Source organism: Aspergillus vadensis, assembly GCF_003184925.1.
Source record: "Aspergillus vadensis CBS 113365 unplaced genomic scaffold BO88scaffold_36, whole genome shotgun sequence".
Taxonomy (NCBI): Eukaryota; Fungi; Ascomycota; class Eurotiomycetes; order Eurotiales; family Aspergillaceae; genus Aspergillus; species Aspergillus vadensis.
Window position 1 is genome coordinate 137,283 of NW_020292074.1, and position 15,012 is coordinate 152,294.

The window sequence follows — 15,012 nt, forward strand, 5'->3', positions numbered from 1 at the left end:
CAACAACGCGTAATCCCTAGCTCATTCCGTCTCAACAAGAGGCGCCTCCACTCGACCCATATTTTGCAGCAGATCGACTACAGTTCTGAACCCCACATACTCAGTATGCTCGCGTACTTCCAACGTCCTACTTCCTGGTTTTGCCGCAATATCTTTCACCTGATAAGCTAATATAATAGGATCCTTCCACTCAAAGTGATCAGCCCTACAAGCACTGGGCGGCACTCTTATTCTCTCTTCCATGAAACGCACTTCTCCTTCAGGATGATTATCATGACCCATACATGCCCTTTTCTCCGGCCACTGACGCCACACGCTATCCATAGTTCCCCCAGTAGCGACCTTAATACCGGTGATGATATAAATAGGCCTGGGCGCAGGGTTACGACGAATGTCTCTGAGGGCTTCCCTAACTCTTGGCTCTGTAGCTCTTGTCAGAATACTCTCGAGTACGGACTCATTATTGACGGTTGTTTTCTTGAGAGACTTGCAGAAGCAGTCGAGACTGACGGCGTCGCCGCGTCCATAAATCCCAGGATATTGGGCGTTACTAACACCCCTGGTGAGAAGGCGCTCTGTATTGTCCATGTTTGGATACTCGAACTCGGTGATGTTGAAGGCAATGTTCGGGTCATGCGTCGAGATGATTTTGTGTTCATTACAAGGATCTTTGGGATCCAGGATGATGTTGAGCAATTTTAGGGGTCCGTTTGGCTCGATGTCTAATTTTGGAACTGGAAGCCATGTGTCGTCCCATAGGGGAGTATCGAGCACGGCATCTTCGTTCATGGTTCGGACTTCGGACTTTAATGGCGATGAAGCGATGGGAAAATATTTGACAGGTCCGATACTGTACTTTGTGATTGGGATTATAGATTTATTTTGAGGCCCCCGCGGCAGGTATGGCCTTCATATAGGAATAGCCATGGAGAAATGATAACAGTTCAAAGGAAGCCCCCGGCAATCTAGCTGAGCCATACATGTATAGGATACGTCGGAGCTACCGAAAGAACGCGATATGTGCTGGCTAAGATAGGAAATATCCGGCAAGACTGGTTGGCTGGAATATCAGGCTCTACTACTTAGTGACCAGGTGACATCCGTCACTGTTTTTTCCGGTGAGTTCGCATGTCTCTTATCGTCGTCTCTAGGGCTGAAGTGCTAGGGTGTACTCGATGATAGCACAGATGGCATATGTTCTTCGCAAGAGCCTTGCGAAGAAGAAAACGTCGGTCTGAAAAGGAAGTGTTCTATGGAAATCCACGCTTTATGCGGTTGTTTCACAAGCATGTGTGGCTTTAGCGCATTGCAGTGGAAAGAATGTCTTGTTCAAAGCCTACTTTATTGTGCGTTTCGGCCTGCTGTTGGGTTGGGCAAGAACAAAGTACTGTCATACTATTTCAATTCGATGTTGCAATTCGTGCAGGAAACAAATAGCCTGCCGGGCTGAAGTCATTTTTCCAATAACTCAAGAATCCACATAGTAGAACAAATTAATAATTTGAAAAAAGTCCGTCAGCAGCACATCGATGCTAGTGAGTGCTTTCATGGCAAAGTTGTTGAGTGTCTGTTTGACCTCGGTAATAACTATTTTTAGTACAGTGATTTTTGATTATTTGATCGCGATTGGATAGGCCGACCGGTGGATGATATCTCCCGCCGCCTTATCACCGGTTCACCACACCAAACACATTCTCAATTTCATTACTGGAATAGAGAAAAACCTCACAAACCTGTCTATTTCACCCGAGAAATGCCCTTGTCCTAATCAGGGCATACTTCTCCATGTCATTATAGGCCCCAATAACCTGGCTGTTTAGCCAGTTCCATTGAACGAATCCTTCGACCCCTCTCTCCACTCATTGAACCAAATGTTTGAACTCCACACCATTAAACAAAGGAGAGTGGTTGGGGTCCCAACGGATAGCAGATGAATTGAACCCTATACCCTGCTATCAGCGCAGAACTTTCTCCGAGTCCTCTGCTCAACAGCATTTGCATCGAATATTTCTAGCGATGAATCACTTGTGAACCCCTGTTCCCTGTACGGGTGAATCCGTAGAATAATCCCATTGGCCCCGATTGGGGAGGGATATTAGCCTTTCTATTCCCAACCACTCGCTGCTGCTACTGTCATACTACGACTCATCACTGTCCTAACCTTGGTCAACCTGTCAGTAGCGGAAATTGACGCCATGCCTCGGGCTTAACGCTGGGCCTTTGGCTCAACGGTCTGGTCGTGCGGCTGTCTGTCCCTCCCATATATAGTAGAGACCGCGCAGCTTCCGTCATGTACATCCCAAGTACAGAGCACCATACGGCCCAGAGCCAGCCAGTTACAATGCCAGGCGAGACCAATATACCCCCTGCTCGAGACAGACATGTCTCCAAAGTCCACATCGCCGACACCCCCATCACCCTCCGAAACTGGCACAAACATGTCAACTGGCTGAACGTGACCATGATTGTCCTGATCCCCCTTTACGGCTGCATCCAAGCTCTCTGGACCCCTCTACGACTTAAAACGGCCATCTGGGCAGTAGCCTACTACTTCTTTACAGCCCTAGGTGTCACAGCAGGTGCGTTTCATCATCACATCTCAATCCCCATCTCGCATCATCCCTCCTAACCCACCATATCAAACAGGATACCACCGCCTCTGGGCCCACAGATCCTACACAGCAACCCTCCCTCTCCGCATCATCCTGGCCCTCGCGGCCGGTGGCTCCGTCCAAGGCTCAGCGCGTTGGTGGGCACGCCTGCACCGCTCGCACCACCGGTACACAGACACGGAACGAGACCCCTACTCCGTACACAAGGGCATCTTCTACGCGCACTTCGGCTGGATGATATTGAAGCAGAACCCGAAGCGGTTCGGCCGGACCGATATCTCGGACCTAAACGCCGACCCCGTGGTTGTCTGGCAGCATCGGCACTTCTTGAAGATCGTTATCCTCATGGGCCTTGTCGTTCCGATGCTGGTTGCAGGCATCTGGGATGACTGGTGGGGCGGGTTCGTGTACGCGGGCATTCTGCGAATCTTCTTCGTGCAACAGGCGACTTTCTGCGTGAACTCCCTGGCTCATTGGCTGGGTGAACAGCCGTTTGATGATCGCAATTCACCTCGTGATCATGTCGTAACGGCGTTGGCGACAATGGGCGAGGGATATCATAACTTCCATCATGAGTTTCCATCTGATTATCGCAATGCGATTCGGTGGTATCAGTATGATCCGACCAAGTGGGCTATTTGGTGCTGGGGACAGGTGGGGTTGGCGCGTGATTTGAAGATGTTTCGTGAGAATGAGATTGAGAAGGGGAGGGTGCAGCAGTTGCAGAAAAAGGTTGATAGGAAACGGGCTGAGTTGGATTGGGGGACACCTTTGAGTGAGTTGCCGGTTATGGAGTGGGAGGAGTTTGTGGAGAGGGCGAAGAGCAGGGCCTTGGTCGTTGTTGCTGGGGTTGTGCATGATGTTGAGGACTTTGTGAAGGAACATCCTGGTGGAAAGGCGATGATTCAGGCTGGTGTTGGGAAGGATGCGACCGCTATGTTTAATGGGGGTGTGTACTATCATTCGAATGCGGCGCATAATCTGCTGTCGATGATGAGGGTGGCGGTTGTAAGGGGTGGGTGTGAGGTGGAGGCGTGGAAGAGGCCGCAGAAGGAGATGTAGGGCATTTTGAGGTATGATGGGTTTGTTGTTCTGATTTCATAGACTTGTTGTATGGTAGGGTTTGTCCCGATTAGGAAATTCGGAGGTCGATGGAAGTCCTTATCACAAAATACCCCCAAGATCTGCTTCCTTTGCCCGCTGTATCTCCGTAGAGCATGATGCACGAAACCTGTTTAGTTCCACGTGCAATGCGACCGTTAGAATCGTAACCTTCCTTCCTGAGTCAGTTCAAGAGTCCAGAAGCCGCGGCATGACGGCATCGCAACCCAACGATAGCCATCACAGACATCCGCGGAAGCCGAAAGTCTATCCCTTCACTTGGTAAGTGCTCCCCACCTTAAGACAAAGATACACTTCAAGATTGATAAGCATTGCTACAAAGTATCATAATCATTTCCCAGGTTGAATGAGGTACCGCGTAAAAATCGACAAAGAATTGCCATTGAACCCCCGGAGCAACCGGGAGTTGACCTAGAGCTTCGTATCCACATGTTGAGCTCATTGCAACCCTCCATCGATGATTGCTCAATGGGGCTTCGAGTTCTCCACCATGAATTGATGGTGACATCATGAAGAATGCCTTCCCCTTGCTTAACCTACAGTATAAAATCGGATCCTGGGGACCTCGCAGACGAAGACATTATTAGATTCCTGCAAGGTAAATCAATTCTATATTTAACTACACCAATCAGAACATCCATACCACATCCACCATGGGCTACGATTTCACCGTCTTCAAAGGATCCAAAGATGGTTCCATCCAGAAAGCCACCACCCACCGCGACGATCTCCAACGCGACCAAGTCCTCGTCCGCCTCACTCACTCCGGCGTCTGCTTCACCGATGTCCACTACCAACACGCAGACATGGCCCTAGGCCACGAAGGTGCCGGCGTCGTCGAAGAAATCGGCCCTGAGGTCCACGGACTGCGCAAAGGCGATCGTGTTGGATGGGGCTACCAACATGACTGCTGCGGTCGATGCGCCCAGTGCCTAACTGGTTGGGAGACAATGTGCCCGGAGCGACAGATGTACGGAAGTGCCAACCTCGACCAGGGGTCATTTGCCACGCATGCTGTGTGGCGCGAGTCGTTCTTGTTCAAGATCCCTGATGGAATTTCCAACGAGGACTCCGCGCCGCTGATGTGTGGTGGCTCGACGGTGTGGAATGCATTGCATGTGGGTGGCGTTAAGCCGACCTCACGGGTTGGTATTGTTGGCATTGGTGGGCTGGGACACTTGGCTATTCAGTTTGCGGCGAAGATGGGCTGCGATGTGGTTGTCTTCTCTGGTAGTGATAATAAGAGAGAAGAGGCGCTGAAGCTGGGTGCGAAGGAGTTCTATGCCACCAAGGGTGCGAAGGAGCTTAAGATTGGGAAGCCATTGAACAATCTGATTGTTAGCACGAGTAGCCAGCCGGACTGGAAGCTCTATGTTAATGTTCTTGCTCCTGGAGCCGTCATTTCGCCGTTGTCAGTGGATAACGAGGACTTCAAGTTCCCGTATATGGGCCTTTTGGCGAATGGATTGCGTGTGCAGGGATCCATTGTTGCCGCGAGGCAGGTACATAGGGAAATGCTTGATTTTGCGGCGCTTCATGGTGTGAAGCCTATTTTGATGAAGTATCCTCTCAGTGTGAATGGCGTGAACGATGCCATAAAGACATTGGAAGGCGGGAAGATGAGATACCGTGGGGTTCTGGTTGTGGAGTAGATGCTCACCGAAGAGTGTGTTGGTGTTGGCGTGGGGGTAGTGGTCACTGTAATCAAAATGGCGTTTATTTGGAAGTCTATTGGGTATCTTGTAATTACTGCTATGGAAATATGATGCCGAGATTTGTCGAAATCGATATTGGGGTTTCATGAACATTGGCAGTCTCCCGAGTTCGAAATCAAAGCCACGTTCACCGCAGCAAACCTAGAAGGGTCAGCATGCTCATACTAAGTCTTGATGAGCGATAAGGTTTTGATGCTATTGAGAGGAAATAGGAAAAGTAACAACTCACGCAGTAGCCGCGGCAAAGATCTCAACCCGTCGAGCCCTGACCATCAAGCCCAGTGCGAGGGAAAAGGCGATGTTATACAGCATGATAGTGACCATCCTAATAGCGGTATTCTTTATGAAGTATAGTACTATCATTGACGATGCAGGCAGCACCGCGGCTATAATGACACTGAAGAAGTGGGTGCACGCCTTGATCTTCTTGTCACTATACTGCCAGGCGCCATTTTCATTGCTCTGTTTCAATAGAAATTAGCTCCCTGATGGAAATTACCCAACAAGAGTTCTTACTTCATATTTCTCACCCCAGCGCTTATGAAACCAAGGAACAACTCGATTGAAGATCAGTCGAGTCAGATTATCGACACCTTCATGTCTGCTAAACAGGGCGATCATGTCACCGTCGTTCCGTTCGTGGTAGACGTCCATCTCGGCAGCTGTTTCGAAGAACATATTTCCCCCTTCAGGCCGGTCAAGCCACTCTCGAAGCACGCTCAAGTCACATTTATCTGGCGTGCTGAGACGCATGAGCTCCCGTTGTTGAATGATAGCATGGTCTATTCAGTCAAATTGGGGTTCTTCCAAGTACCACAAATGGGTGGTGAAAACTAACTAAACTTGTCCATCAAATCCCGCGCTTCTTGAAATTTCGACCACTGCGTAGGATTTCCCTCTTTTAGGTCCCGTACGGAGAAGGGATATAGCTGCTTCTTCTCGTCCTGTGAGTCCTTGTCATCCTGAATGAGAAAGTCAAGCTCCTCTTCGAGGTTCGCTATCTCTGCTTGGTAATAGAGGATACTTTTAATATTAAGCTTTGTGAAACGTCGGAAAATCGCTAGGCCCGGGTCGGCTTCTATGAACGCGGCGAGTTTGTCGTATCCTTCGACGGGACGGAGGTTAGCGGTTGACATTGTTCTTGCTTATTATGTTTTCTCATATGTAGGTGTCTCATCATATCTAAGTGAATATCAATTTGAAGCAGACTCAAAATAATGTCTACTTATACGAATTTGCTCATCTTGGAGGGCCTCGACCTTCTCAGCCTACTGTACAAATATGTACGAACCCCCGTGCCCCGTGTGGCTGTGACTCGTCTACCCCTCATCCCACAGCCTTCAGGAAGCCTTAGAATCTGACTAGAAGCTAGTTCTATGCAGTGTGCGAAGGGAAGGCAGACTCGCAAATAACACCATCTCCTCGGGTAATATCTGGCTACCGTGACCAGGCTTTTCACGTAACATACGAGGCTTTTCTCCGTCTCCCTTTCGGGCTATCCTTGCAATCATATGGTGCAGGGTCACGATATTATGTATTTAAGTAACATCTGGTGAGCATGGCATATGACGTGAGGCCTCCCCTTTGTATGCTGATGACACTTGCAGCCCTTTCGCAATCTCAATAAGGCTAAATGAGAGCGACAGCCTGATATGCTCCAGCGAAGCAATATTTGAGTTTCGTCCCTGTAATACGTTGAGATTCATGTGTTCTAATGTGCGCACTAGAAGTGTGGTAGAAAGTTGCATTTACGGACCCCGCATGAGTGACTTGTTCCTTTATGACTGGGTCATTCACATGATAGTCGGTCTTACGTTGACAAGCCAGTTAACGCATAGGGCAGCTCTGCAGGCTGACCAGCACACTCTTTACTATTAAGCTCTGAAATACGTAGGTAGCAACACTGCCAGGTAGAAAAGTTTGATTTCGAGCCAATCAGCCCGCCCCTGTGTTCTCCGACATATTGTGTGAGATAGAGCCAGTCTTTTATCCCAGAAAATGTACATACAGTAAACGCCAGCAAATAAAAGCAAATCCATTCTATGTGTACATTAGTGTAGTCGCTATGTCTGTTCCAAGTTATCGAGTCGTGTGGCAACCATAGGATCCACAGAGGAAAGACCGATAGCCCGACATGAAGTAGTGCCGAGGATAATATCGAAACTGGTACCTTTCACGACGTAGAATTCGGCACAATATGGCGTTTCGTAGCCAACAATAATCCATGTTGCTTGCACTTTACCGAGGGGCGTCAATTCCCCGCGAGTGGTAAGTTGGGTTGGCGGGCCATCATATGGGTCCATGCGGGCATTCATTCTTTCGAAGACATCGTGGTCCATGAAATTAGCCTCTGTTTCAAAGTCCACTACCATGCGTCGCCTCAATTGCTTGTCGAAAGTGAATAGGAGAATGTCGTAGATAAAATCAAATTTCAAAACACCCTCCTGATCATCGCGCTTTCTTGGATTAGTAGCAGGCACGGTCTGATTAGCTCCCGTTAATCTCTCACACAATTCGGTGTGCTGGAAGCCCTCGCGAATTTCATGCGACACCCTCTCTTTCTTAGCTGGCTCATCCAAAGGCATTTGAGAGTGTTTGACGTCCGCTATATCCCAATATTCAGGAGAAAGTGGGCGCTTTTCTGACGGGTAGTAATCCCGAGGCGAAGGTAGAGAGGGTTTCTGCTGCCTGGGCGTTTGGTTGAACCAGAAGGGAAAGAGAAACAAGTGTTTGGTTCCCTTCAACGCGATCCGGAGGGCCTACTTCGCACTTTAGCACCAAGTATATTTCATATGATGCTAGAGAGCATACATGGCTTTTTATAGTTCCACTTTGATTGTGGCCATGGCCCATGGCCTTTTTGTAGTTCCTCTCATTTTTCCACGATTTGCCACGCTCGCGTGGTACCGTCGGTCTCGGGGCTGAAAGCCGGTCAATTCCTTGTCTGTGTTGCAAGTTGCGGGGATTGCAATGCAGAACGACGGTTAACAAAGCAGCACTTACATGGGTATGTTCCGGGCATGGCGATGTCGGTTATGATGAAATTCTAAGTCTATACAGAGGTTGGCTAAGAATCTGGAGCCATTACGGGCGGTCGCGCTTGCGATTGCCCGGGTGAGCCGGCAGTTATCAACCCTGGGCTTCGCTAGAAGGGCGGGGGTTGCCATGCGGTTAAGTCAGGAAGGGCTGGAAGTAAAGACAAGTTTAGCTTGTGGCACAGGCACAACCGATCTATCCCTCGCGCCTGACCTTATGTGACAATAGGTCCAAGAGATTACTGGCTGGTCGGGTTTCCTGGCCTGTTTGGAATACGAAATGGAAGCACTGGAAATCATGCCGTGTTTGCAGCTCAGCCCACCTAAGAACATCGCTCTGGCCCTGCAATGTGCCTTGTCCAATCACTTTCATAACATGCGCTGCGGCTTTGCCCTCTTCTCCTTTGCATGAGCAGAACTAGAGGATTGCCTTCCCTGCAATACTGCATTAGCGTGGGGCCAACCTCTTGTAAGTTGGCCTTCAGCCGATCGTCAGACGCCCCAGAGTTGCATTTGCTCTGTCCAAAGTACATAAAGAGCCCAACCTGCTCAAGGCTACTCGATTCTTTGCACAGGGCTTGACAGTCCCTGTACCCCAGAAATTTCCATCTTGCGCCACCTTCCAACACTCCCCCGTGGCGAAGCAGTGACGTATACTTGCTTTTAATACCCATCTGGGTGCCTTTCCATCACTGGTTTGTATCACTTTCACTAACCCCAGCTACCTCTCGTGATCGACTCTCCTGATTGCTAGTTCCCTGACTCAATCCGAGAAGCCTCCGAGAATTTTCTTTTTACCAGCGGTGAGTAGCGCTGACTGTGCGGGACATCAGCCGGCACTTGACGGCCTGAACACCCATCCGGCGAATGGCATAGGTTGGAGGCTCGACTATTTATGCAGGTGCCACCTGATATGTCTCATTTTGTCGTCGTGCAGCGGGATGATGTGAGGTGATTGGATCCTACAATGCTAAGTACGACCGATCGTCCCGGAAAGACAAATCAAGTCCGTGTCAATCCCCCCCGCTCCAATCCTTCGCCCAGAGTCCATTGCTGTTGGAGGAGCACGCAGCAGCCCCCCTTCCCAGTCATTCTGCGTAAGGGTGATCTCATACATGTGACAGGTTGTTATCGAGTTTCAGAGAGCAGTGATTCATATCCAACAGATTCATCAGCTCAAATACATACAGATGTAGCCTATTCGCCGCCTCTGCGTCATTCTCACAAACCTGGCGATAATCCCGGCACACTTGGTCTTGCAAGCAGCGCGCTTCACCAGTCCGCCTTGTCGCCAATCCAAGCCCATTCCGTTATCTACCCTGGGAAGCCTGCTTTTTCTGCTGTTCACGCAACTGTTGGTTCTTCTTCGCCAATGCTTCCTCTTTCTCGCGCTTCTTTTTCTCCTGGGCTGCCTTGTCATCTAGAGCAGTGTTCAGTTTGCATCACTTCTTCGTTGGCTAGAAAGAGAAAACGACAGACTCACTTGCACTCTGCGATGCGAGCTGGGTCACGGCGACTGGGAGGGCATTCTCATCGCTGGATCGTCCGACACTGCACCGAGTCCCCAAAATTGCATCATACTGGGTATCCAAGCGCGCTTCATCGTCGTTTAAAGAAACGTAGAAATCTTGTCTTGACAGTTTGGTTTCGCTCTTCTTCCAAATACTCAGCCGGACTACATCGCGCACTGTGTATGAAACACCATCTGAATCGTAGACTGTTTTGGGTATCTCATTGCGCTGTAATTGGATCCCTTCCAGCTCCTGGAGTCCTCTTTGCGTGAGGATATTGACATCCAATCGCTCAGAGATAGCGGCCTTGAGGTGGACGGTCTTTTCGTCTGGCCTGAGGCAGCGAATCTCTATGGTCTTGGGCCTTGTCTGATTAACGGTAACTGGTAAGCTCTCAGGCTACAAATGCAAATAATAAGGTAGGAAGAGAGGGATCAGAAGCCCTGTGTAAGGTACCAAACGTACCATGGCTTCGCGTTGGGTGTACTTGCTTAAGCTGTTATGGCTCTGTCGATTCACCTCAGAAGGGGCGTCAGCTTCAAGCTGTTCTCTGTGGATGGCCTCACACAGAGAACGCTGCCACGTTCATATAAACCAGACATTATCTGGACCACCCAAGAGCCGCAGCTTCGACGAACAGACAGACAGACTATCCACGCGCAACCCCTCGTAGGTGGGATGTGCAACTGCACCATCCATCATCCATCCGTACTCCGTAGATCGCATGCACTCCTTGTAACTTCTTCTTCCATCCCCCCTATCCTTTGTTTGTTACGCGAAGCTGCATATCTCACTTTCTCTTCCTCCCTCACCTTTTCTATCGACCAGGCAGCGGAGCCCTTGTCATAGTATACATTCAGCTCATGATAATTCGCCATGTCGTGCAGATTGGGCATAAACGAAGATCCGGCTGGGTATTCATGCCACTAGCAGAAGCTGACCCCTCACGCTCATTGGTGACGATATGTTTCCTTTGCATGAAAGGATCGTTGCCGATGGCAGTGCGGGGATGTGCGACCGGAAGGAAACGAGAAGTAGCTGCAGATATCCATACTACTAGCCGACACGGAAGTGCCACACAGACAAACTGGAAATAAGTACGTAGTTGAGGATGACATGTCCAGAGTAAGTAATAAAATTGAATGTGTCACCGCTTGCGACACACAATGCTCCCACGTATCGTTAATCAAAAACAAATATCCCGCGAATCAACTACTGAAACACGCCCTTGCCCTGTCCAATGCTCTCCCAACCAGCCATGATTAATTCCCCTTTCCACAAAAACGCCGCCCAAGGTAACTAACTAGGTTCAAGACAAATCATCAATGCGCCTCAATCGGACATGTACAACGTAGACAATCATAAGTTAAAATACACCCCGTCATTAGAAATATCTCGGTCATTGACTGGTCGGAACCTTGCTGTGTCTGTGCAAAGCTGGGCAGCATCTGCCCCAAAGTAAATGTGTGATGCAATATCCGCAGCTGCCCTTTCGGGTATCACAAGTAATCGTAAAGTAGTAGGTATAAGAATGCGTAGACTCCCCCAATGGTGGGGATGAGCTTGGTGCGCATCCACAATGGGTCGAAGTATCGTCATGCTCAAGCATGACATGGATCATATTCACGAGCGGGACATCCGAATCGTCGTACGGCGTTCAAGGCCAGGTCCAGATTTGAGGATCTCTAATTTTTTGATATCCTTCCTCCCCAAGATGGCATTATAGTTCTTCATATCCACAACCAGGAAGTCACTAGTGAATGTCTTTTCGCGTTGTGCAAAATGCCATGAGACGCCCTTCGCGATGCCAAACGGCTTGATTCTGTCCTTGCCGGTTTTGGTCTGCAATGGGACGAGTTCCTGATCGCAAGGCTCCATCATCAATTCCAACTCCTGCTGTAACTCAACATCCATCAAATTGGCTGATGCTTGTGTATCCAGTGCCATCAATGCCGAAACCTTGTTTGCAGGGTTGCTGCCGACCATGAACACCTCCTCGCTATACTCGCTGTTCGTCGAAACCGGGGAGAGGTTCACCTGGGAGATGCGGTCCAGCGATGTCGCTCGGATATCTTCATTTTCACCAGGTAGTCTGAACTCGGTTTGTGCGTCCAATGGGGTTGTTTGATCGGTGCTATTGCCTGCGCTGGCTAGGGTGGATAGTCCTGGAGACACTGCTGCGCTTATCCTGCTACTTGACGAAGCGGAATCGGAGTTGCGACCGTCAGTTCTCCGGCTGGAAATCTCAATTCTGTATGAGTCGGGGTTGTCGTACGTTGGGATGTCTGAATGATTGCTCTGGTCGTCCATTACTGGACGATATAGCCGTACATCATGATGTCTGGTCGGTTCGTGAAGCTGTGGCCGTCGGTTCACCGTGTACTCACAGCCGTTCGTAGGCCGCCTTGGCTGGGACCCCACGACAACGAGCTCATGGTTGGTTTGCCGGTTGCTCATCTTCACTTTATCTTCTGACCTTTGTTGGTGATCTAATATTTTTCGCGGGAGGAAAAGGGAGAGTATGCGCTTCGCGGACCGAAGCAAGCCGCGAGTTCGTGAGGGCTTACCGACGTCACTGGAGCTGTCTGAAGCAGGAACCGTGGTCAGTTGTGAGAAGGTTCCATATGATTATTGTGATTCAACCGATACTCACGACCTTTAGGTAGAGATATAGCCAAAGGGTTTGTCATTATGGATGTGGAATGCAAGGCCGTTGACTTGACAGCCTACTCCGCGTCGCTCTCTCCGATGACGTACCCAACCAGATAGCTCCAGACGATGAGGAGCAGGGGTGTGGGAGTCTTTCAGCAAGAGCTACGGATCTGGATACCAGTCGCGATAGTGCTGCCAGCTGCAGAAAAGCATGGAGTTTCTGGGGGGGAAATGCCACCGCGGAGAGAGGCGAAGGAGGCAAGAAAGCTTTTTGGCACCACGTCTGAGCAATCTCCTGGGGCTTTTTCCTCACAGGAACGTTAATTGACAATGAAATGGTACCGTTAGTCATCCAGAGTGCCTGGGGGGGTAGGCTTAATTGGGCACAGATCAGACCTCTAATTGTAGCCCATGTGGGAGGGACCCTGGCCAGCTCACGAATGAGAATAAGGGTCGGTGTCAGGGAAAGGATGTGTTGCCAATGAAAAGGTAAAATGATCAGCTTCGCCGATGTAACCAGGGAAGCGGCACTTGACTGTAAGAGCCGCCGCTTGTATGCTCAACCCGAGTCCTCTGAGGCCAGTCTAGTGAGCCCCGGGCTGGTGGCATCAGCGGGGATTGGGTTGGGTTGTGGCTACTGTTTGATCCTTCGCCATGGTCACTCAAGAAATTCTCTACGTCATGATACCAGATCGCGTTCTTCTCTACGAAGCAGTCAATGCCGCCGACAAATATGTGGGTCAACAGAGTGGTCTCCTCTTTGGCTAGAGTTTTGACTTGGTGCGATAGTCGATTCTGTAGACAAGCATGACGAGCAACAGTTCCCACCGGGTCGCAATGTGCATACATTAGCTCCCGGACTCCAGTCACAAACACAATTGTTAGTGAATCTCTTTATTGTATTGCACTGCCTCTAATCACAGCCTCATACGGGCGGAGTCTTCCCTTGCCAAGCAGCTGCCAGGGTCTCTCTCTTCTCCCTGCGATGATCATGAAGTTGTGCCGGGGGGCACTCTGCCGCCAAAGGCGGAGTCGAGAGGGGGGCAATGGGCCGAGGCTGCCCTGCGTTGTCACGAATTGCTTTTTCTTTCATTTCCCCTCGCGAGTCCCAACCCATTCCTATTCGCTTCTAACCTCAACATTTCTGACAAGTCTCTTGTTTTGCGGTGTGCCTGCTGTCAGATTCGTCTTCTAGTCGTCGTGTATTTCTCTGGATCTGGCAGTGAGTGTCCCGAACTCTGACATGGAAGCTCATCATGATAGAGTTTGTGGGGCTTTTTACTTCAAACGTGCAATGCATGCCATGCCATCTTCCGGAATTATTCCCCCTCGGGGGATATCATATTTACTTTGTTTTGCAGCGTCACACAGCCGCTTTCTCTCCTTTGTGTCTATTGAGGAACAGGTAAGCTAGGAGAGATAATAGCTATCATTGTCTGCCATAGGATGAAGCTAGTCGGGTAATCGTAGGTTTTGACTTTGACCTTTGTGCTTATTGGTCTTTACGCTATCTAACCTGTCTCGCCACTCCGGCCATGCAACAAACACCAAGCTGTTATCATTTCTGTCAGGTGAGAGACTGAGAGAGGGAGAGAGAGTACAACGAGAGCGATAAACGCAGTAAGAGTGAAAAAAGGAGCAGGGTATTCCGCCCTGTCTATGAAGGATCCGAGACAATGGAAAGAGAACTGAAAGGCTGGTCTGCAGCAGGTGGGTGGTTGCCTCAGCAGTCCCAGTGCAGTCACACGGGGGGGAAGAAGGGCACATGCACGCCACCGATTTCGGACATAGGTCCGGGTACGGGTTGGCTGTCACATCTGACAGACTGGCTGGCGGATAGTAGAGTTAATGATCTGCAGGTAGCTGACTCTGGTTCGGGAGAGAGCAGGACGGAGTACTCCGAACGTACAACAGTGAACCAATTGTTCATAGTAATTAATCACTTGCGTTTCGAAGCACAAAGCCTTTGATGTTGTTTCGGTCTGGTCTGGTCCGTTAGGTTGTGGTTTGGTCTAATCTGTTTCGAGCGAGCTCGGATGCACTCAATTTGAATTAACACCTCTGATTTGCCGGAAATTGATTAATTGATTGGCTGATTGCATCGGTTCTGACTCGCCATATCGGGAATAGTTACTTTAGTTAGGGTTGACTGACTTAGCTAGAACGTCTGATTAGTTATCTAGAGTACCTACATTGGGATTGGCCCATATTGTAGCCTCGGGCCTACTTTAGTCCAGCCTGCGGGCGCGCCTGGATGCCCCTTCTGCCTGTGACATCCTAGAAGTCGTAATGACAAAGAAAGCCAAAAGAAGTCTGTGTATTTACTAAGACTTTCAGATCTGAAGGAACAGAAGGAGGCAACTAT

At 49.7% G+C, this 15,012-nt stretch overlaps 6 protein-coding genes across 6 annotated transcripts; 2 read left to right on the top strand and 4 right to left on the bottom strand.

The window, feature by feature from the left end:
• Nucleotides 1-21: 21 nt before the first annotated feature.
• BO88DRAFT_475712 (uncharacterized protein) lies at nucleotides 22-789 on the bottom strand (the record flags this gene model as incomplete). The annotated part of the gene is made up of 1 exon (XM_025711890.1): nucleotides 22-789. The coding sequence occupies one exon, from the start codon at nucleotides 787-789 to the stop codon at nucleotides 22-24; it is 768 nt and encodes a 255-aa protein (XP_025557577.1).
• A 1,522-nt stretch (nucleotides 790-2,311) lies between these two features.
• Nucleotides 2,312-3,690, top strand: BO88DRAFT_375659 (acyl-CoA desaturase). The gene is made up of 2 exons (XM_025704345.1): nucleotides 2,312-2,579; nucleotides 2,647-3,690. Exons 1-2 carry the CDS (start codon nucleotides 2,342-2,344, stop codon nucleotides 3,672-3,674), a joined length of 1,266 nt encoding a protein of 421 aa, XP_025557578.1. The 5' UTR covers nucleotides 2,312-2,341; the 3' UTR covers nucleotides 3,675-3,690.
• A 622-nt stretch (nucleotides 3,691-4,312) lies between these two features.
• BO88DRAFT_408950 (NAD(P)-dependent alcohol dehydrogenase) lies at nucleotides 4,313-5,561 on the top strand. Its single transcript, XM_025707835.1, has one exon. It carries the CDS (start codon nucleotides 4,388-4,390, stop codon nucleotides 5,384-5,386), a length of 999 nt encoding a protein of 332 aa, XP_025557579.1. The 5' UTR covers nucleotides 4,313-4,387; the 3' UTR covers nucleotides 5,387-5,561.
• BO88DRAFT_195916 (uncharacterized protein) lies at nucleotides 5,460-6,786 on the bottom strand. The gene is made up of 4 exons (XM_025701837.1): nucleotides 6,288-6,786; nucleotides 5,966-6,231; nucleotides 5,679-5,911; nucleotides 5,460-5,590 (listed from the first exon to the last, which is right to left on the bottom strand). Exons 1-4 carry the CDS (start codon nucleotides 6,583-6,585, stop codon nucleotides 5,533-5,535), a joined length of 855 nt encoding a protein of 284 aa, XP_025557580.1. The 5' UTR covers nucleotides 6,586-6,786; the 3' UTR covers nucleotides 5,460-5,532.
• Nucleotides 6,787-7,321: 535 nt separating this feature from the next.
• Nucleotides 7,322-8,607, bottom strand: BO88DRAFT_196062 (retropepsin-like aspartic protease). Its single transcript, XM_025701838.1, has 4 exons — nucleotides 8,453-8,607; nucleotides 8,261-8,370; nucleotides 7,458-8,208; nucleotides 7,322-7,395 (listed from the first exon to the last, which is right to left on the bottom strand). Exons 1-3 carry the CDS (start codon nucleotides 8,469-8,471, stop codon nucleotides 7,513-7,515), a joined length of 825 nt encoding a protein of 274 aa, XP_025557581.1. The 5' UTR covers nucleotides 8,472-8,607; the 3' UTR covers nucleotides 7,322-7,395; nucleotides 7,458-7,512.
• A 1,187-nt stretch (nucleotides 8,608-9,794) lies between these two features.
• BO88DRAFT_430157 (retropepsin-like aspartic protease) lies at nucleotides 9,795-12,685 on the bottom strand (the record flags this gene model as incomplete). Its single annotated transcript, XM_025709222.1, has 4 exons — nucleotides 9,795-9,904; nucleotides 9,968-10,345; nucleotides 11,648-12,580; nucleotides 12,649-12,685. The coding sequence occupies 4 exons, from the start codon at nucleotides 12,683-12,685 to the stop codon at nucleotides 9,795-9,797; spliced, it is 1,458 nt and encodes a 485-aa protein (XP_025557582.1).
• Between the last annotated feature and the right edge of the window lie 2,327 nt (nucleotides 12,686-15,012).